This window comes from Drosophila rhopaloa, unplaced genomic scaffold (genome assembly GCF_018152115.1).
Source record: "Drosophila rhopaloa isolate 14029-0021.01 unplaced genomic scaffold, ASM1815211v1 contig_163, whole genome shotgun sequence".
NCBI lineage: Eukaryota > Metazoa > Arthropoda > Insecta > Diptera > Drosophilidae > Drosophila > Drosophila rhopaloa.
In genome coordinates, this window is record NW_025335043.1 from 3280143 (window position 1) to 3301372 (window position 21230).

At 44.1% G+C, this 21230-nt stretch overlaps 4 protein-coding genes across 4 annotated transcripts; 2 read left to right on the forward strand and 2 right to left on the reverse strand.

Moving 5' to 3' along the window:
- Positions 1 to 154: 154 nt before the first annotated feature.
- LOC108052373 (mucin-2) lies at positions 155 to 8218 on the reverse strand. The gene is given in 3 exon segments (XM_044458109.1): positions 155 to 318; positions 375 to 3750; positions 3997 to 8218. Coding segments are annotated over 2 exon segments (7596 nt in total). The 3' UTR covers positions 155 to 318; positions 375 to 376.
- An 87-nt stretch (positions 8219 to 8305) lies between these two features.
- LOC108052388 (probable chitinase 10) lies at positions 8306 to 10713 on the reverse strand. The gene is made up of 3 exons (XM_044458108.1): positions 10653 to 10713; positions 10330 to 10596; positions 8306 to 8667 (listed from the first exon to the last, which is right to left on the reverse strand). The coding sequence occupies exons 1-3, from the start codon at positions 10657 to 10659 to the stop codon at positions 8420 to 8422; spliced, it is 522 nt and encodes a 173-aa protein (XP_044314043.1). The 5' UTR covers positions 10660 to 10713; the 3' UTR covers positions 8306 to 8419.
- A 3695-nt stretch (positions 10714 to 14408) lies between these two features.
- Positions 14409 to 15459, forward strand: LOC108037591 (cell surface glycoprotein 1). Its single transcript, XM_017114195.1, has 2 exons — positions 14409 to 14476; positions 14543 to 15459. The coding sequence occupies exons 1-2, from the start codon at positions 14470 to 14472 to the stop codon at positions 15421 to 15423; spliced, it is 888 nt and encodes a 295-aa protein (XP_016969684.1). The 5' UTR covers positions 14409 to 14469; the 3' UTR covers positions 15424 to 15459.
- Positions 15460 to 15782: 323 nt separating this feature from the next.
- On the forward strand, positions 15783 to 21164 carry LOC108037600 (chitin-binding domain protein cbd-1). Its single transcript, XM_017114217.2, has 11 exons — positions 15783 to 15821; positions 15881 to 16146; positions 16270 to 16840; positions 16874 to 18165; positions 18739 to 18903; positions 18974 to 19153; positions 19218 to 19385; positions 19442 to 19630; positions 19724 to 19906; positions 19968 to 20159; positions 20221 to 21164. Exons 1-11 carry the CDS (start codon positions 15815 to 15817, stop codon positions 21016 to 21018), a joined length of 4011 nt encoding a protein of 1336 aa, XP_016969706.1. The 5' UTR covers positions 15783 to 15814; the 3' UTR covers positions 21019 to 21164.
- The last annotated feature ends 66 nt before the right edge of the window (positions 21165 to 21230 follow it).

Consider the following 21230-nt stretch of genomic DNA (forward strand, 5'->3'; position numbering starts at 1 on the left):
CAAAATGGAAATCTATTGAGAACATCTCAAAAGCAAAAATGAAATGCAAATGATTGTCTTTTTTATTTTTTGTGGTATGTAATATTTAAAATTCAGCAGTGAGCCCATTTGTTTTTTAAATCTAAAGTATAAGAAAATGTATACATTTATTATTATATATGTAATGTTCAATTCTTTTATTAATAAGCGGATTAAAATACCGAAAAAACAAAAACCTAATTAAATAATCACATTATATTATTAGCCCCTCATGTTATTGGTTTCCGTGAGTATAATTTGATTTGGAAGGTCAATGAATGGCATTAACCTACAATGATTCTGTAAAAATAAAAATGTTATTGTTATTTAAGGTATTAAAGAATTATTAAACTTACACTTATGTACAGAATCGCTTCGACTTTTCGCATACTTCACTGATAGGGTTCCAATAAAGTCCTGAATTACAACTCATTGCGATACCCCTTACGCCAAAACACTTTATGTATTTTGAACAATCGCCTTGAAAAACATTAAAATTCATGCCCACTGCGCAAGAATTCAATTCATTTGCTCTCAGATCTTTGCAGTACTTATTTGACCAATCACAGACAGAACGCTCTGGGTTCCAGTACAGAGGATCGGGACATTTGCGCTCTAATGGCTCGCCGTTACTACATTGCAAATATTTGGTACAGTCGGTCGGGTGAACTAGAAAATCTACTCCAGGGCCGCAAACCTTTTCCTGTGGACTGGAATTTTCATCATCGTTGTAGCATACACTTGGTTCTGCACAGCAGACTAATTTCCGATAGTCCCAATAGAGATTAGCTGGACAATCCATAATAAATTCGTTTTCATTACTACACTGGATAAACTTATGGCAATTTGTTGGATGGGGTAAATAAGGATATCCGCTACTGCAAGAAAGCGGTGGTGAAGTTGACGGCGGGGTTTCAGGGGAAGAAGTTGTTGAGGATGTTGCAGTTGTGGAACTTGAATAAGTCGGAGTCGTTTTTTCCGTTGACGGAATAGAAATACTCGTAGTATCAGCATCAGCAGTGGAACTTTCTTCTGGACTCTTTGTGGTATCCGCCACCGTACTGCTTACTCCAGGTTTATCGGTAGAGTAAGAAGTATTTCCTTCTGTTCCTTTCGTAGAATCCTGTCCGGTACTATTATCGGAAATAGTTGTCGAATCCTCTATGGTAGTGCTCTCCTTAGGTTCAACTGTAGTTTTTTCATCCGGAAGAGTTGTGGGATCCTCTATCGTGGTGCTGTCTTTGGGCACAGCTGTTGAGTCTTGGGCAGCTGAAGTAGTTTCCTCTGGAATAGGTGTTGTATCTTCCACCGTGGTGTTTTCTGCAGCTCCAGCTGTTGTAGTTTCGTCCGGAAGAGTTGTGGCATCCGCTATCGTGGTGCCATCTCCAGGACTATTTGTTGAGTCAGGAATAGGTGTTGTATCCTCAACCGTGGTGCTTTCTTCAGGTCCGGCTGTGGTGGTTTCTTCCGGAAGAGTTGTGGCATCCTCTATCGTGGTACTATCTTCAGGAATATTTGTTGAGTCCTGGGGAGCTGTAGTAGTTTCGTCAGGAATAGGTGTTGTATCCTCAACCGTGGTGCTTTCTTCAGGTCCGGCTGTGGTGGTTTCGTCCGGAAGAGTTGTGGCATCCTCTATCGTGGTACTATCTTCAGGAACATTTGTTGAGTCTTGGGGAGCTGTAGTAGTTTCGTCAGGAATAGGTGTTGTATCCTCAACCGTGGTGCTTTCTTCAGGTCCGGCTGTGGTGGTTTCGTCCGGAAGAGTTGTGGCATCCTCTATCGTGGTACTATCTTCAGGACTATTTGTTGAGTCCTGGGGAGCTGTAGTAGTTTCGTCAGGAGTAGGTGTTGTATCCTCAACCGTGGTGCTTTCTTCAGGTCCAGCTGTGGTGGTTTGGTCCGGAAGAGTTGTGGCATCCTCTATCGTGGTGTTATCTTCAGGACTATTTGTTGAGTCCTGGGCAGCTGTAGTAGTTTCGTCAGGAATAGGTGTTGTATCCTCAGCCGTGGTGCTTTCTTCAGGTCCAGCTGTGGTGGTTTCGTCTATCGTGGTACTATCTTCAGGACTATTTGTTGAGTCCTGGGGAGCTGTAGTAGTTTCGTCAGGAAAAGGTGTTGTATCCTCAGCCGTGGTGCTTTCTTCAGGTCCGGCTGTGGTGGTTTCGTCCGGTAGAGTTGTGGCATCCTCTATCGTGGTGCTATCTTCAGGACTATTTGTTGAGTCCTGGGCAGCTGTAGTAGTTTCGTCAGGAATAGGTGTTGTATCCTCAGCCGTGGTGCTTTCTTCAGGTACAGCTGTGGTGGTTTCGTCTATCGTGGTGCTATCATCAGGACTATTTGTTGAGTCCTGGGCAGCTGTAGTAGTTTCGTCAGGAATAGGTGTTGTATCCTCAACCGTGGTGCTTTCTTCAGGTCCAGCTGTGGTGGTTTCGTCCGGAAGAGTTGTGGCATCCTCTATCGTGGTACTATCTTCAGGACTATTTGTTGAGTCCTGGGCAGCTGTAGTAGTTTCGTCAGGAATAGGTGTTGTATCCTCAACCGTGGTGCTTTCTTCAGGTTCAGCTGTGGTGGTTTCATCCGGAAGAGTTGTGGCATCCTCTATCGTGGTACTATCTTCAGGACTATTTGTTGAGTCCTGGGCAGCTGTAGTAGTTTCGTCAGGAATATGTGTTGTATCCTCAGCCGTGGTGCTTTCTTCAGGTCCAGCTGTGGTGGTTTCGTCTATCGTGGTACTATCTTCAGGACTATTTGTTGAGTCCTGGGGAGCTGTAGTAGTTTCGTCAGGAAAAGGTGTTGTATCCTCAACCGTGGTGCTTTCTTCAGGTCCGGCTGTGGTGGTTTCGTCCGGTAGAGTTGTGGCATCCTCTATCGTGGTGCTATCTTCAGGACTATTTGTTGAGTCCTGGGCAGCTGTAGTAGTTTTGTCAGGAATAGGTGTTGTATCCTCAGCCGTGGTGCTTTCTTCAGGTCCAGCTGTGGTGGTTTCGTCTATCGTGGTGCTATCATCAGGACTATTTGTTGAGTCCTGGGCAGCTGTAGTAGTTTCGTCAGGAATAGGTGTTGTATCCTCAACCGTGGTGCTTTCTTCAGGTCCAGCTGTGGTGGTTTCGTCCGGAAGAGTTGTGGCATCCTCTATCGTGGTACTATCTTCAGGACTTTTTGTTGAGTCCTGGGGAGCTGTAGTAGTTTCGTCAGGAAAAGGTGTTGTATCCTCAGCCGTGGTGCTTTCTTCAGGTCCGGCTGTGGTGGTTTCGTCCGGAAGAGTTGTGGCATCCTCTATCGTGGTACTATCTTCAGGACTTTTTGTTGAGTCCTGGGGAGCTGTAGTAGTTTCGTCAGGAAAAGGTGTTGTATCCTCAGCCGTGGTGCTTTCTTCAAGTCCGGCTGTGGTGGTTTCGTCCGGAAGAGTTGTGGCATCCTCTATCGTGGTACTATCTTCAGGACTATTTGTTGAGTCCTGGGCAGCTGTAGTAGTTTCGTCAGGAATAGGTGTTGTATCCTCAGCCGTGGTGCTTTCTTCAGGTCCAGCTGTGGTGGTTTCGTCCGGAAGAGTTGTGGCATCCTCTATCGTGGTGTTATCTTCAGGACTATTTGTTGAGTCCTGGGCAGCTGTAGTAGTTTCGTCAGGAATAGGTGTTGTATCCTCAGCCGTGGTGCTTTCTTCAGGTCCAGCTGTGGTGGTTTCGTCTATCGTGGTACTATCTTCAGGACTATTTGTTGAGTCCTGGGGAGCTGTAGTAGTTTCGTCAGGAAAAGGTGTTGTATCCTCAGCCGTGGTGCTTTCTTCAGGTCCGGCTGTGGTGGTTTCGTCCGGTAGAGTTGTGGCATCCTCTATCGTGGTGCTATCTTCAGGACTATTTGTTGAGTCTTGGGCAGCTGTAGTAGTTTCGTCAGGAATAGGTGTTGTATCCTCAGCCGTGGTGCTTTCTTCAGGTCCAGCTGTGGTGGTTTCGTCTATCGTGGTGCTATCATCAGGACTATTTGTTGAGTCCTGGGCAGCTGTAGTAGTTTCGTCAGGAATAGGTGTTGTATCCTCAACCGTGGTGCTTTCTTCAGGTCCAGCTGTGGTGGTTTCGTCCGGAAGAGTTGTGGCATCCTCTATCGTGGTACTATCTTCAGGACTATTTGTTGAGTCCTGGGCAGCTGTAGTAGTTTCGTCAGGAATAGGTGTTGTATCCTCAACCGTGGTGCTTTCTTCAGGTCCAGCTGTGGTGGTTTCGTCCGGAAGAGTTGTGGCATCCTCTATCGTGGTACTATCTTCAGGACTATTTGTTGAGTCCTGGGCAGCTGTAGTAGTTTCGTCAGGAATAGGTGTTGTATCCTCAACCGTGGTGCTTTCTTCAGGTTCAGCTGTGGTGGTTTCGTCTATCGTGGTACTATCTTCAGGACTATTTGTTGAGTCCTGGGGAGCTGTAGTAGTTTCGTCAGGAAAAGGTGTTGTATCCTCAACCGTGGTGCTTTCTTCAGGTCCGGCTGTGGTGGTTTCGTCCGGTAGAGTTGTGGCATCCTCTATCGTGGTGCTATCTTCAGGACTATTTGTTGAGTCCTGGGCAGCTGTAGTAGTTTCGTCAGGAATAGGTGTTGTATCCTCAGCCGTGGTGCTTTCTTCAGGTCCAGCTGTGGTGGTTTCGTCTATCGTGGTGCTATCATCAGGACTATTTGTTGAGTCCTGGGCAGCTGTAGTAGTTTCGTCAGGAATAGGTGTTGTATCCTCAACCGTGGTGCTTTCTTCAGGTCCAGCTGTGGTGGTTTCGTCCGGAAGAGTTGTGGCATCCTCTATCGTGGTACTATCTTTAGGACTTTTTGTTGAGTCCTGGGGAGCTGTAGTAGTTTCGTCAGGAAAAGGTGTTGTATCCTCAGCCGTGGTGCTTTCTTCAGGTCCGGCTGTGGTGGTTTCGTCCGGAAGAGTTGTGGCATCCTCTATCGTGGTACTATCTTCAGGATTTTTTGTTGAGTCCTGGGGAGCTGTAGTAGTTTCGTCAGGAAAAGGTGTTGTATCCTCAGCCGTGGTGCTTTCTTCAGGTCCGGCTGTGGTGGTTTCGTCCGGAAGAGTTGTGGCATCCTCTATCGTGGTACTATCTTCAGGACTATTTGTTGAGTCCTGGGCAGCTGTAGTAGTTTCGTCAGGAATAGGTGTTGTATCCTCAGCCGTGGTGCTTTCTTCAGGTCCGGCTGTGGTGGTTTCGTCCGGTAGAGTTGTGGCATCCTCTATCGTGGTGCTATCTTCAGGACTATTTGTTGAGTCCTGGGCAGCTGTAGTAGTTTCGTCAGGAATAGGTGTTGTATCCTCAGCCGTGGTGCTTTCTTCAGGTCCAGCTGTGGTGGTTTCGTCTATCGTGGTGCTATCATCAGGACTATTTGTTGAGTCCTGGGCAGCTGTAGTAGTTTCGTCAGGAATAGGTGTTGTATCCTCAACCGTGGTGCTTTCTTCAGGTCCAGCTGTGGTGGTTTCGTCCGGAAGAGTTGTGGCATCCTCTATCGTGGTACTATCTTCAGGACTTTTTGTTGAGTCCTGGGCAGCTGTAGTAGTTTCGTCAGGAATAGGTGTTGTATCCTCAACCGTGGTGCTCTCTTCAGGTCCAGCTGTGGTGGTTTCGTCCGGAAGAGTTGTGGCATCCTCTATCGTGGTACTATCTTCAGGACTATTTGTTGAGTCCTGGGCAGCTGTAGTAGTTTCGTCAGGAATAGGTGTTGTATCCTCCACCGTGGTGCTTTCTTCAGGTCCAGCTGTGGTGGTTTCGTCTATCGTGGTATTATCTTCAGGACTATTTGTTGAGTCCTGGGGAGCTGTAGTAGTTTCGTCAGGAAAACGTGTTGTATCCTCAGCCGTGGTGCTTTCTTCAGGTCCGGCTGTGGTGGTTTCGTCCGGTAGAGTTGTGGCATCCTCTATCGTGGTGCTATCTTCAGGACTATTTGTTGAGTCCTGGGCAGCTGTAGTAGTTTCGTCAGGAATAGGTGTTGTATCCTCAGCCGTGGTGCTTTCTTCAGGTCCAGCTGTGGTGGTTTCGTCCGGAAGAGTTGTGGCATCCTCTATCGTGGTACTATCTTCAGGACTATTTGTTGAGTCCTGGGCAGCTGTAGTAGTTTCGTCAGGAAAAGGTGTTGTATCCTCAGCCGTGGTGCTTTCTTCAGGTCCGGCTGTGGTGGTTTCGTCCGGTAGAGTTGTGGCATCCTCTATCGTGGTGCTATCTTCAGGACTATTTGTTGAGTCCTGGGCAGCTGTAGTAGTTTCGTCAGGAATATCCTCATTCGTGGTGCTTTCTTCAGGTCCAGCTGTGGTGGTTTCGTCCGGAAGAGTTGTGGCATCCTCAATCGTGGTGCTATCTTCAGGACTTCTTGTTGAGTCCTGGGCAGCTGTAGTAGTTTCATCAGGAATAGGTGTTGTATCCACAACCGTGGTGCTTTCTTCAGGTCCAGCTGTGGTGGTTTCTTCCGGAAGAGTTGTGGCATCCTCTATCGTAGGGCTATCTTCAGGACTATTTGTTGAGTCCTGGGCAGCTGTAGTAGTTTCGTCAGGAATAGGTGTTGTATTCTCAACCGTGGTGCTTTCTTCAGGTCCAGCTGTGGTGGTTTCGTCCGGAAGAGTTGTGGCATCCTCAATCGTGGTGCTATCTTCAGGACTATTTGTTGAGTCCTGGGCAGCTGTAGTAGTTTCGTCAGGAATAGGTGTTGTATCCTCATTCGTGGTGCTTTCTTCAGGTCCAGCTGTGGTGGTTTCGTCCGGAAGAGTTGTGGCATCCTCAATCGTGGTGCTATCTTCAGGACTTCTTGTTGAGTCCTGGGCAGCTGTAGTAGTTTCATCAGGAATAGGTGTTGTATCCTCAACCGTGGTGCTTTCTTCAGGTCCAGCTGTGGTGGTTTCGTCCGGAAGAGTTGTGGCATCCTCAATCGTGGTGCTATCTTCAGGACTTCTTGTTGAGTCCTGGGCAGCTGTAGTAGTTTCATCAGGAATAGGTGTTGTATCCTCAACCGTGGTGCTTTCTTCAGGTCCAGCTGTGGTGGTTTGGTCCGGAAGAGTTGTGGCATCCTCAATCGTGGTGCTATCTTCAGGACTTCTTGTTGAGTCCTGGGCAGCTGTAGTAGTTTTATCAGGAATAGGTGTTGTATCCTCAACCGTGGTGCTTTCTTCAGGTCCAGCTGTGGTAGTTTGGTCCGGAAGAGTTGTGGCATCCTCTATCGTAGTGCTATCTTCAGGACTACTTGTTGAGTCCTGGGCAGCTGTAGTAGTTTCGTCAGGAATTGGTGTTGTATCCTCAACCGTGGTGCTTTCTTCAGGTCCAGCTGTGGTGGTTTCGTCCGGAAGAGTTGTGGCATCCTCAATCGTGGTGCTATCTTCAGGACTACTTGTTGAGTCCTGGGCAGCTGTAGTAGTTTCGTCAGGAATTGGTGTTGTATCCTCAACCGTGGTGCTTTCTTCAGGTCCAGCTGTGGTAGTTTGGTCCGGAAGAGTTGTGGCATCCTCTATCGTAGTGCTATCTTCAGGACTACTTGTTGAGTCCTGGGCAGCTGTAGTAGTTTCGTCAGGAATTGGTGTTGTATCCTCAACCGTGGTGCTTTCTTCAGGTCCAGCTGTGGTGGTTTCGTCCGGAAGAGTTGTGGCATCCTCTATCGTGGTGCTTTCTTCAGGAACATTTGTTGAGTCCTGGGCAGCTGTAGTAGTTTCGTCAGGAATAGGTGTTGTATCCTCATTCGTGGTGCTTTCTTCAGGTCCAGATGTGGTAGTTTGGTCCGGAAGAGTTGTGGCATCCCCTATCGTAGTGCTATCTTCAGGACTATTTGTTGAGTCCTGGGCAGCTGTAGTCGTTTCGTCAGGAAAAAGTGTGGTATCTTCTGTAACCCTAGTGCTTTCTTCAGGTTTAGCTGTGGTAGTTTCGACCGGAAGAGATATGTTAGGTATTGTTGTTTTTTCTTGTGCCCAGTCATCGGTGTTATCTGCTATGTGAATATTTATTTTCTCTTGTGCCGAATCTCTTTTAATCGAATATCTAATTGGTATGCCATTATGAATTTGATTTTTTCGCTCTTGATGAGTATCGATGTAATCGGTTTTTGCTTGCACTTTTTTGGTAAGTATCACAGTTAACACAACGCATAGTATATATCCCCTGCAGGATAACTTATAATAATTCATCGTTACCGATTAACGTTCGAGTTTTATAAAGACATTTGGCCAAATGATACCTGGGCTTTGTGCATTCATATTTATAACCCCATTGGGAACTCATTCGACGTCTTATCTGATATTTTTTTGCGAGGCCCGTTATCTTTAAGAGGAACTCAAGTGAGCTGCCGTCTACTGAAAACCAATTACGTTCAATGATTTCCCTTTATTTTGTTTATTATGTGTATACATTTTTCGTGTGTAACGAAATACTACCTCATTTAATGGCGGTTATTGCACCTAGTAGTCATCAGAGAGTTCGATTCCATTGTCGCAAGTATAGTCACACGCCTGAAGAGGTTGGTTCCAGTACAGTCCGTTTGGACAGCTCAGTTTGAACCCAATATTATAAACACACTGGATGAATTTGGTGCAATCGGGCGGATAGGGTAAAAATGGCAATCCCGATGCACAGTTCAATGATGGAGACTCTGTGGTCTCGTTTCCTTCGTCGCTGCAGTACTGCGAGTCCCAGGCGCACACATTTACAGTGGCTCACAGCTTATTTGACCCACACCTAATTTTCAACATTAAACAGGTATAACTCCTGAACCATAAGAGATACGCATAAAAATAAAACGCAGAAAGGTTAACTGTTGTTTTAACTTCAAAAATATGTTTTCATTTATTTATTCTAGCAAGGAACTTCTTAATTAAACAATAAAAACTAAAAATACTGCCTTTTCAATGTCACAGCTTATTTGACCCAGTTCATCAAATTAATTATAAAAAATTGCATAAAAATATTTTTTTAACTTTTAGTATTTGGTATGTCCGCCCTTTTGGTCCACAACCGTCTTCAGTCGATTGGGAATAGATTCGACCAATTTTTTTGAGGTTCCTGGAATGATTTTAGCCCATTCTTCGAGCAAAGCCGTTTTCAAGTCATTTTTATTGGAAATATTGCGCTCCCGAATTTTTGAGTCCCGCAAAGCCCACAAATTCTCAATAACATTAAAATCGGGTGACTGAGCTGGAGATTTCATTATATTGGGACAATTATATCCCAGCCAATATTGAATAATACCCTACTTATGCTTTGGGTCATTGTCTTGGTAGAACCGAAAACCCTGTTTTATTCCCAATTTCTCAGCACTTTAAAGTAAATTATCCTTAAGGATATTAAGATAAACATTTTTATTCATTATGCTTTCAATAAATTTTAGGTTTCCGACTCCTGCTGCGGACTTACAGGCCCAAACCATAACGTGTCCGCCGTCATGCTTAACGGTGGGTTTTAGATGTTTGTCCTGCAGCTCTGTATTGGCTTTACGACATAGCTAAGAACGTCCTCGGACCAAATATATTAAATTTTGACTCATCAGCGAAAATGACGTAATATTTTTGGGTCTAAATGTATGGCGTAAAGCCAATACAGAGCTGCAGGACAAACATCTAAAACCCACCGTTAAGCATGACGGCGGACACGTTATGGTTTGGGCCTGTAAGTCCGCAGCAGGAGTCGGAAACCTAAAATTTATTGAAAGCATAATGAATAAAAATGTTTATCTTAATATCCTTAAGGATAATTTACTTTAAAGTGCTGAGAAATTGGGAATAAAACAGGGTTTTCGGTTCTACCAAGACAATGACCCAAAGCATAAGTAGGGTATTATTCAATATTGGCTGGGATATAATTGTCCCAATATAATGAAATCTCCAGCTCAGTCACCCGATTTTAATGTTATTGAGAATTTGTGGGCTTTGCGGGACTCAAAAATTCGGGAGCGCAATATTTCCAATAAAAATGACTTGAAAACGGCTTTGCTCGAAGAATAGGCTAAAATCACCCCAGGAACCTCAAAAAATTGGTCGAATCTATTCCCAATCGACTGAAGTCGGTTGTGGACCAAAAGGGCGGACATACCAAATACTAAAAGTTAAAAAAATATTTTTATGCAATTTTTTATAATTAATTTGATGAACTGGGTCAAATAAGCTGTGACATTGAAAAAGGCAGTATTTTTAGTTTTTATTGTTTAATTAAGAAGTTCCTTGCTAGAATAAATAAATGAAAACATATTTTTGAAGTTAAAACAACAGTTAACCTTTCTGCGTTTTATTTTTATGCGAATCTCTTATGGTTCAGGAGTTATACCTGTTTAATGTTGAAAATTAGGTGTGGGTCAAATAAGCTGTGAGCCACTGTAGTTCAGGATCCCAATATAGCCCGTCGGGGCATATTTTCAAAATTCCCTCACCGTACACGCATTGATAGTACTGCCTGCAGTCAGGTCCTGGAAGAAATAAATCTCCATCATCACACAGGACTGGTGTTGGCAACGTTGTCGTAGGAATCTCCGTATTTTCGGTGGAAGTTTCATATGATGAAACCTCAATGGAAGTATCTTCCTCTAACGACGCCATCGCACTTACAAGAAGTGCAAACAATCCAAAAAATCGAATAATATGAACCCCTTAAAAAATTAATTTTATTATTTTAAATTACAAAAGGTCACCATTTTTAAATTACCTTCCATGTTATTAAATGTGGTAGTTCTGCCAAAGTACAACCTTTTCCGTGCTTATATAGCAATTGCTTTCAGTTCAAACTTAACTACTCTTCTTTTATATCTGTCTAATCTATATCATTTACACGTGTATTGATGGCTATAGCAAATCAACTTTTTCTCTTTTTATCAATTTATTGATTTGCTGCTTTAGAAGCAAGTGTGGCTATACCTTTTGCTATATACCCTTTGAAACCAATACTAGAGATAATGAAACAATTATCTTAACAAATAAAATAACCAATTAAAACAATACTAAATGTATTGTATAAATAAATTTTTTCTCTTACATATATTCTTAAATAATTTTATTTGTATATTATTTTTTATTTTATATTAAACTAAAGTTTAGCATTCAATTTAATTGTGTTCTTACTGAGTATTTGTTTTCTGATACTTTAATTAGTACGCTTTATCAGTTTTACTCACGTTAAGCATCAAGTGTTCTTGGAAATTTAATAGTCTTGGTTACTTCAAGTGAATCCGGAAACATATAAACTGCGTGTTGCAAAATAAAAAATATTATGGCTTATGCAAGTTTCATTTGAATGTATTTCATATTTAGAAGTTGACATACAAATATTGGCTAAATCATAATTCTAAGTAGCTAAGTTAAGATACCTTATATTATAGCAACATTAGCAAAACATCGAGGCCATTTGAAGGTTAAAAAGATAAGTATGGAATAACTTTATGCGTCATTGGGCAAACTTATTAAACGGGAAATCACCTGAATCGCTTTCTTAAAGTTTTTTCCAGACTTAAAGATTTGTTAAATCTTGTGACAGGACTTCAAATTGTAATTTATTAATAATTAATTAATAAAGTAAGCAATAAATTAAAGATACTTTTACTTATTAATTCATTAAATATTAATAAAATGTTTTATTTTAAATCAAGTCAGAATAAGTTAAATAGCGGAGACGATCGTTCCACCAATATACAAAATTTGAGATATGAATTTTTACCGACCAAACCATTTTTGTAACTTGTAGTTTATGGGTATATGTTAAGAAAGAACAAAGCTTAAATATTATTTCCTTTTAATCGGAATTCTGGAACTATTACAAAATACAAAGTTATAATTTCTTTTATTTATACAAATCTTATATATAGTCGCCTGATCCTTCCCGTACCGATTTATATACTACCTCCAATAGAAATAAATATCATATCAAATCAATGTTTAGAAATATGTTGGAATATTCTTTTAAGTTTGTTGTTGATATTTTATAAATATTAAAATAAGCAAATAACAAGAAATTAAAGCTAACTTCGGGCGGATCCGAAGTTGAAATACCCTTGCAGAATATTCTGCAAATTATATTCTCCAAAATTATTCATATGATGCATTCTAAATACTCATAAAAAATCCCAACTTCCTAACTTTAAAAATACCAAAGTTATGGCACTTCCAATCGTTCAGTTATATGGCAGCTATAGAATATAGTCGGCCGATCCATATGAAATTTGATATGTGGTATTGATTGGGCAAAAATAAAACCCATAGAAAATCCCAACTTCCTAACTTAACAAACAGCAGAGTTATGGCATTTCCGATCAATCAGTTATATGGCAGCTATAGGATATAGTCGGCCGATTCTTATGAAATTTGGTACGTCGGATTGATTGGCCAAATAGAAAACCCGTAGAAAGTCCCAACTTCCTAACTTAACAAACAGCAGAGTTATGGCATTTCCGATCAATCAGTTATATGGCAGCTATAGGATATAGTCGGCCGATCCCGGCCGTTCCGACTTATATACTGCGTGCAAAGGAAAGAAGGGTGTGTGCAAAGTTTCAATTCGATATCTTTAAAACTGAGAGACTAGTTCGCGTAGAAACAGACAGACGGACAGACAGACGGACAGACAGACGGACAGACGGACAGACGGACATGGCTATATCAACTCAGGAGGTGATCCTGATCAAGAATATATATACTTTATAGGGTCGGACATGTCTCCTTCACTGCGTTGCACACTTTTGACCAAAATTATAATACCCTCTGCAAGGGTATAAAAAGTAGCATGTTCCTTTTTCAACAAAAAGGTTTTTTTAAATAATAGTTTTTATCTTTTGGTAGTAATTTATTACACGTAAACTGCCCGTTTACAATACTGATTGTTTTTATACCCTTGCAGAGGGTATTATAATTTTGGTCAAAAGTGTGCAACGCAGTGAAGGAGACATCTCCGACCCTATAAAGTATATATATTCTTGATCAGGATCACCTCCTGAGTTGATATAGCCATGTCCGTCTGTCCGTCTGTCCGTCTGTCCGTCTGTCTGTTTCTACGCAAACTAGTCTCTCAGTTTTAAAGCTATCGGATTGAAACTTTGACACACCCTTCTTTCCTTTGCGCAGTATATAAGTCGGAACGGCCGGATCGGCCGACTATATCCTATAGCTGCCATATAACTGATTGATCGGAAATGCCATAACTTTCGTGTTTGTAAAGTTAGGAAGTTGGGATTTTCTATGGGTTTTATATTTGGCCAATCAATCCAACCTACCAAATTTCATAAGGATCGGCCGACTATATCCTATAGCTGCCATATAACTGATTGATCGGAAATGCCATAACTTTGGTGTTTGTAAAGTTAGAAAGTTGGGATTTTCTATGGGTTTTATATTTGGCCAATCAATCCGACCCACCAAATTTCATAAGGATCGGCCGACTATATCCTATAGCTGCCATATAACTGAATGATCGGAAATGCCATAACTTTGGTGTTTGTTAAGTTAGGAAGTTGGGATTTTTATGGATTTTATTTTTGGCCAATCAATCCGACCTACCAAATTTCATAAGGATCGGCCGACTATATCCTATAGCTGCCATATAACTGATTGATCGGAAATGCCATAACTTTGGTGTTTGTAAAGTTAGGAAGTTGGGATTTTCTATGGATTTTATTTTTGGCCAATCAATCCGACCTATCAAATTTCATAAGGATCGGCCGACTATATCCTATAGCTGCCATATAACTGAACGATTGGAAATGCCATAACTTTGTTGTTGTTAAAGTTAGGAAGTTCGGATTTTTTATGAGTATTAAGAATGCATCATATGAATAATTTTGGAGAATATAATTTACAGAGTATTCTGCAAGGGTATATCAACTTCGGCTCCGCCCGAAGTTAGCTTTCCTTTCTTGTTTATCATATAATCAGTACCTTCATTACCGTACCTAACAGCGCATCAAAACTGATAACAATTTTAACAGAAGAGTGTGGTTTGAATTGTGGCGTTGATTCTGTTATTCGTCTCTGTAACTGATATTACTATGGATATTATTTCTAATCTAATCAAGACGTAACGGAAAATGTTCTTGGAACCCTGATGTACGAGGGTAGATATAAATGTTTCATTTAAATATAATAAATTTGAAAGTTGGTGCATCCAAATATTAAATAAGGAAAATAAAGTAACGCAATATTTTAAATTATACAAATATATTTAAAAGCAGCAGCAGATCAAACTTTTATATTTTAGCAAACTGAAATTAATTGGTTTTTTTAAACATAATGATTTCACAAGCTATTATTTTTTTGTTTGTTTACATTCCTAGTTTAATTCACAAATGTTTGAGTTCATTATCAAGTAATTTAATGCAGTCTTATCTTATTTGACCATGTTAGTGATAATGAGAACACTTTTGAGCCTTGTTGTATGCTAATTAAAGGCTGAATCTGATGCAGCTAGAAATGGTATAAATGCACCGTCGATTGAGAAGTTTTCGTTGGTCTGTGTTGCTAGGCGACTGATCGTGGCTGCGATGAGATGTAAGTAACGAAAGAAAAGCTGAATTATATCCTCTAACAATAAAGATACAAATTTTTATATTTTAGTGGTCTGGATATTGATGTCCCTGCAGCTTATGCTCCTGGCAACTGCCCTCAGTGCCAGAAGATGTGTTACGCCTACTACCGCTTCAACACCCACAGAGGATCCTGACGACCCCACTGATGATCCCTGGGATCCCACGGATGACGACTCAACTGAGGGCCCATCGGATCCCACGAAAAAACCCACTGATGTACCCACTCAAAAACCCACAAATCCCACACCCACTGAAGAGCCATCGAGGCCAACTGAAAATCCTTTGGATCCCACGGCAGAACCCACTGGAGAAACGGCGGATCCCACAAATGAACCCACTAAAAACCCCACCGAAGTACCCACTCAAAATCCCTCGGATCCCACCCCTACTGAAGAACCATCGAAGCCAACTGAAAATCCTTTGGATCCCACGGCAGAACCCACTGGAGAAACGGCGGAACCCACAAATGAACCCACTGAAAAACCCACCGAAGTACCCACGGATCAACCTACGGGGGAAACAACTGAAGGACCCATTGATCCCACTCAAGATTCCACAGAAGAAACATCGCTTCCTACAGACAAGACCACTGCTGATCCCTCGGTTCCATCGGAAGAGACTACTGACCCAGGAAGCACTGTGGAACCAACTGAGGAACCACCAAATCCAAGTGAATCATCTGTTCCTCCTTTCTCCACAAACTCAGAGCCGATTGGAACCACCCAGTCCATTCCGAGCATTGATGCGGACGCCTCTTGTCGGTCCCATCCGGGGGTCCAGTACCTCCCGCATCCCTACGATTGCCACCTTTACATACATTGCGAAGGGAATGTAGGACACGTCAGGGATTGTGCCGGCGATCTTAACTGGAATTCAATCACCCAGTCCTGCGCCGAAACATGCGCTTAAAGAAATAAAGTACTTAGAATAGCATGCTCTCAAAAACCCAAACTCTTTTACTTTGCTGGGTTTCCTTGTAAATTTTGAGTGATCTTGAGCTTGAACAAGGCCATGCTCGTGACATTCATTCATAACTTTTGCGAATTCCAAACATCGAATTTCGGGGAGTGGTTCCACTGCGAAAGGTGATGGCTTCCAGGAACTACAGTGCCCAGAGTTCACACCTCAATTAGACTGACATGATAGGCGCATGTCTAACATGATCAACATAATTGATTGCGATAAGGGAAACTTAAGTCTGGCAGTCACCACTAATAATGTATATAAAAGGCATCAAATTTTTGGCAATGATGTGGAGTACATTTCGACCGTCACAAGTGGAATAATACAAGTGAACAAGATGAAAGGTGAGCAAGGGCAGGATCCTAATAGTAACTAGGACCTTAATAACCTTTCCCATCTCCAGTTACTCTACTAGCTGTGGTGACACTCACTACAGTGGCTGCCCTCGTTGGAGCCGCCGACCCAGAATGCATATACCGGAAAATTCGGGGCCTCTCGACGCACTGGCCAAAACCCTTGAGTTGCTCCAGCTACTACCGATGCTCCTCGAAGAACAACGTTCGCACGGTGACATGTCCGGTGGGCAAGGAGTATAACCCTAAGAACGGTAAATGCTCCAATGCAGGACGCAGTCTGTGCAAGCTCAGCCTGGTAGCTCCTCTCGCCGAGGTAAGATCTTACTTAAAATTAAATCCTTCCTAAGGGTAACCACTGGGAGCTAATGAAATCTTTGGTTTTTTTACCACTTTTTCCTTATCCCAACACACTTAATTCCTATCCCATCTCCTGCAGACCACCAATGTGTGCTCCAAGGAGGTGAACGGTGCTTACCTGGCCAAAAGCGGTACTTGTGCTGAGTTCTACATCTGCGACGAGCAGTTGGCCTACCCGCAAAAGTGCGATTCCGGCAGTTATTTCAACGAGACGTTGAGTGCCTGTCTTCCGGATCCGGCGTCCACTTGCTGGCAGAACCTGTGTATCGGTAAGGCGAGCGGAGTTTCCCTGGCAAACAAGGACAACTGCGGCAGCTACTACGTGTGCTCGGATGCGGAAGCCACCCTCCAGACTTGCCCCTCGGGCAGCTTCTTCAACACTACTGTTGATGCCTGCACCGTCGATACTGGAAACTCCCAATGCTGGGTGAACTACTGCATTGGAAAGGCTGATGGATCCGCTGTGGCCGATAAGTCCAGCTGTTCCCTGTTTTACGTGTGCTCCGACAACACGGCCACCGCCCAGGAGTGTCCCGAAGGCAGCCATTTCGAAAATACCGACTGGGGCTGTGTTCCCGGCGAATGTTCCACGGAGTCAACCACCGAACCCTGTGAAGATATAACAACCACGACCACCGAACCCTGTGAAGATGTAACAACCACGACCACCGAACCCTGTGAAGATGTAACAACCACGACCACCGAACCCTGTGAAGATGTAACAACCACGACCACCGAACCCTGTGAAGATTCAACAACCACGGAACCTCCTACATCCTGCGACTGTGGTGATGTTAAAAATTCCGACATTATTTCCGATGCCGACAATTGCCGCAAGTACTTCATCTGCACCGACGGCGCCCTAAAGGCCGGAGATTGCGGAAAGGGCAACTTGTTTAATTCCACCCTCAAGGTTTGCGTGGTGGACGAGAAGAACGAGTGCTGTGTGGCGGATTGCGCGGAAGGAGCCACGGAAGTGGATCCCCAGGACTGCAGCAAGTACTTGAAGTGTGTCAATGGCGAATGGACATCAACCCCCTGTGAAGGTGGTAGTTATTACAACTCGCTTCTGAACATTTGCGAAGTGGATGAAAATAAAGTGTGCATTGGAGCCACGACCACCACTAACCAGTGCAACGCCCGAGATCCCCCAGCCAGTGGCAAGAACTGCTGGAGCTACCAGGCCTGCATCGATGGCCAGTGGCAGGACGAGACCTGCCTCAAGGACTACTACTTCGACGCCTCCGTGGGCATTTGCCGCGAGGACTCCGACCACGTTTGCCCCGAGAACAGATCGAGTGGATCGCGCCAGAAGCGAAGTGTGGAGGACTGCACCTGCGAGGGTGGCATCGAGCAGGGAAGCATCGTTAGTCACCCCACCGATTGCGACAAGTACCTGATCTGCGAGAATGGCCAGCTGGTGGAGGGCTTGTGCGGCGTGGGCAATGTCTTCAAGAACTGCAGCGGCGTCTGTGCTCCGGACACCAAGGCCACCTGTTGGGTGTGTTCCAACAAGCCAAATGGCTACCAGATGCCGAATCCGACCGACTGCACCAGCTATTTGACCTGCTGGAACGGCCTGGCCACGGAGCACTTCTGTGAAGCCGATGAGTGGTACAATGGCGCTGGTGAGTGCGCCATCGATGTGAATGCCAAGTGCATCAATCCTTGCACCTGCGGAAACGGCAACGTCGCCCATCCCATTTGCACCAAGTACTTCCAGTGCACGGACGGAGTGGCCCAAGCGGTTCAGTGCCCCTCTGGCGAGGCTTTCGATTCCTCCACTGGTCTGTGCTCCGCAACCGTGGCGTGCTCGGCCAAGAACTGCGCCACCGCCTCTGATGACACCACCTATCCCGTGGCTGGAGATTCCACCAAGTTTTACCTGTGCCGCAATAACGTGGCGACCATTGCGTCCTGCCCGGCTAACTCTGCATATGACGTAGACCTGGGCATATGCCAGTCCCAGCCCAGTGTAAGTAACTTTACTTCCAAAAGGGTTTAATTTTTTGCAAGTTTGGAAGTTTCCAGTGATAAAAAAAATCGTTTTATTTCCTTAAAAAAAAACCATGAACTTCTAATAGCAGCAAATGCAATTGTCGTATAACCTTTGTATACTAATTGTCCGCAATTATCTTCTTTTTTTGTTCGCGATACACAAGTTCATTTTCATCGTTTTCCAATCAATTATGTTCAGGCAATATTTATTTTATATACTATTTGAGGAAATTTTTATAAATCATCCATTTTTAAATCATCAATATTTTATAACTAATTAATCAAAATCAATCAAATATGATGTCGTTCCTTTACAAGTACAAGATTTGTGATATCAAATTTTGGCACAAAAAATGTCTTAAAAAAATATTTAAGGATTTTATCTTGCCGCTTCCCAAATGATTTAAGAATGCACCCGCATTAATAATTTCAATTTTAACCGCTGCTTCTGTATATATCTGCTTTATTAGTATTATAAGTATAGTAGTTGCCTTCACCGGTCACGTGCACAATGATTGTCCTTAACATGAACCTCCTTATCCAACTCCAGACCGATTGCGACCAGACCGTGTGCAAGACTGCCGCTGAGTGGTCGGCATATCCCTCTCTAAGTAATGACTCCTCGACTTTCTGTGAGTGCCAAGATGGTGGCGGATATATCAACTCCTGCCCCACGGGCTTGTTCTTCGACGAAGCTGAAGCGATATGCACTTTCGTAAGTAGCTGGGACGATGGAAGGCTAAGCAAGTTAAAAAAAACCTCTGCCATTACTTTCCCAATTACAGACAGGAAACTGTGATCCTCGGGAGTGCAAGGGTGAGTCGGAGTACTATGTTTCCCAGGACTACGAGGACCCGAATAGTTTCTGCTTGTGCCGAGCCAACGAACCCGTCTCAGTGCCCTGCCCCATCGGCTACACTTTTGACAGCAAGGAACTTCAATGCGTCCTCATTCCCCAGGCTGATGTGAGTCCCTCGGTTTTATCCTGCAAATTATAGATGATATCAGGAATTCCAATTCCTATTTTAGCCACGTTGCTGCCGCAATGGCTGCGTGGGAAAGTCTGACTTCACTTATCTTCCGGCCTTGGATACCACCGACGGCTTCTGTGTCTGCGTGGATGAGGTTCCCAAGTATACCAGCTGCCCAGCCGATTCCCAATATGACACCGAGCTGGGTGCCTGCTTTAACACTGGGGTATGTATTTTGCAGTGTTTAAGTTCGACCATCTTCAATGTATAATATATTTCCAGAGCGAAACCACTTGCGAAAAGAATGTCTGCGATGCCACCGCGTGTGAGACCAAGCCCGATTACGATACCTTCTCCGTTGAGGGCGAACCTTCTGCCTTCTGCTACTGCCTCGATTATTGCCCAATCTATAGGGTCTGTTCCAATGACCTGGTCTACGACCCTGAACAAGCAATTTGCACGGAGCCAGTGGTAAGTGTGGCAATGGGGATATAAGCCAATAAATCTTGCACCTTTTTACTGAGTATTTGGAGGCATGTAACAATGACTGCATTATTTTGCCAGGATCCCTGTGCTGTCTCCAAATGCGATGCCGAAAAATGTGATGTCTTGTCGGAATACACTCCTTACCTGCCCAACGAGGGAGTGGATGGCTTCTGCTATTGCGAGGGTGGTCTGCCTAACTTCTTACTCTGTCCCAATGACCAGGAGTTCTCTACATCCCTGGGAATTTGCCAAACGCCTGTGGTAAGGAAACAACTTGTGGGTGGAAATAAGGTATTTTACCAGAATCTTGGAACTTTTGCAGGACAACAGTGCGGCCTGCGAATGCGATGCTAGCAAGTGCGCCACCTTGAGCGACTACGTGCCCTTCCCAACTAATTCGGCCAGCGAGAATAGCGACTCCTTCTGCTACTGTGAAAACGACGAGGTGTTCCTGGGCAAGTGCAGCGCCGATATGGTGTTCTTTCCGAAAGAGGAGCGCTGCGGACCGGTGGCGGTAAGTGGATGGGCATGTTTTTTAGAGATACATTCATTTAATCTCACTTAATGGTTACCAGGCATCCGAGTGCGTTTGCGAAGCGGGTAAATGCGACAACAGCGACGACTATTACGCCTATGGGGCTCTAAATACGGTTGAGGGCTTCTGCCTGTGCGTGATCGGAACTCCGGTGTTCAATGATTGCCCGGAGGGTGCCAGTTTCGACAGCGATCTAGCGGCCTGCGTGGGGGGCACCACCAAGATCACTGCCTCCAGCATCTGCGATCACAGCCGATGCAATAACCGTGCCCTTCTGGCCGCACCCTTTGCCGCCATCAATACGACCAGTGGATACTGCAGCTGCCAGGATGTGGGCGTATCCACCTTCGTCAGTTGTGCGGACGAACATGTTTACGAGCAGAGCATGGGATCCTGTGTGATCGCTTCTTGCGATTACACCAACTGTTTGAATCGAGCTCCGTTCGAAGCCTTCGAGGCGATGAACACCACTGAAGGATTCTGCTCCTGCGACGGTGTGCCCTCCTTCCATCACTGCGAAAAGGGATTCGTGTTCGACAAAGTCCAGGGATTGTGCCAGCTGAAGAACGTTATTGCGATGATCTCCTGCAACCTTCAGGAGTGCCTCAAGCGAGGGCAATTCGAGCCCTTTGCCGCCGAAAACACCAAGTCCGGATTCTGCTCCTGCGATGACCAGCAGAAGATCAGCGTCACCTACCATCCCTGCGCCTTGGGACAGATCTTCGACCCCGAACTCGGCCTGTGCGCGAGCCACAGCATCCAGAAGCGTTCCGTGGAGGCGGAGGAAAACGTAAGGTCCCTCTCCTTGTTCAAGAAATACTTCCCGAAACTGTTCTAAGCCAGCTTTGGGCTAGCTTTTTATACTCTTACTCTACCTTATGACATTAGTTGTTATTTATGAGTTATGTTTAATGTGAATGTTCCGCTTGTTCCACTTCTATACGTATTAAATACCCAATAATGTATTTTACCCACATATACGCTATAATAAATTCAAAATAGATGAATTACAAAATTTCGGCTTTTCATTTGTGTGCCTATAGAATGGAA

Excerpts from the sequence above, each read along its gene's own strand:
- LOC108052388 (XM_044458108.1), bottom strand. Across the intron at positions 8,668-10,329 it reads GCTATATTGGGATCCTGAAC|TAAATGTGTGCGCCTGGGAC; the intron begins TACAGTGGCTCA and ends TGTGAGCCACTG.
- LOC108037600 (XM_017114217.2), top strand. Across the intron at positions 16,841-16,873 it reads GACCACCGAACCCTGTGAAG|ATGTAACAACCACGACCACC; the intron begins ATGTAACAACCA and ends AACCCTGTGAAG. Across the intron at positions 19,386-19,441 it reads GTGCCTGCTTTAACACTGGG|AGCGAAACCACTTGCGAAAA; the intron begins GTATGTATTTTG and ends ATATATTTCCAG.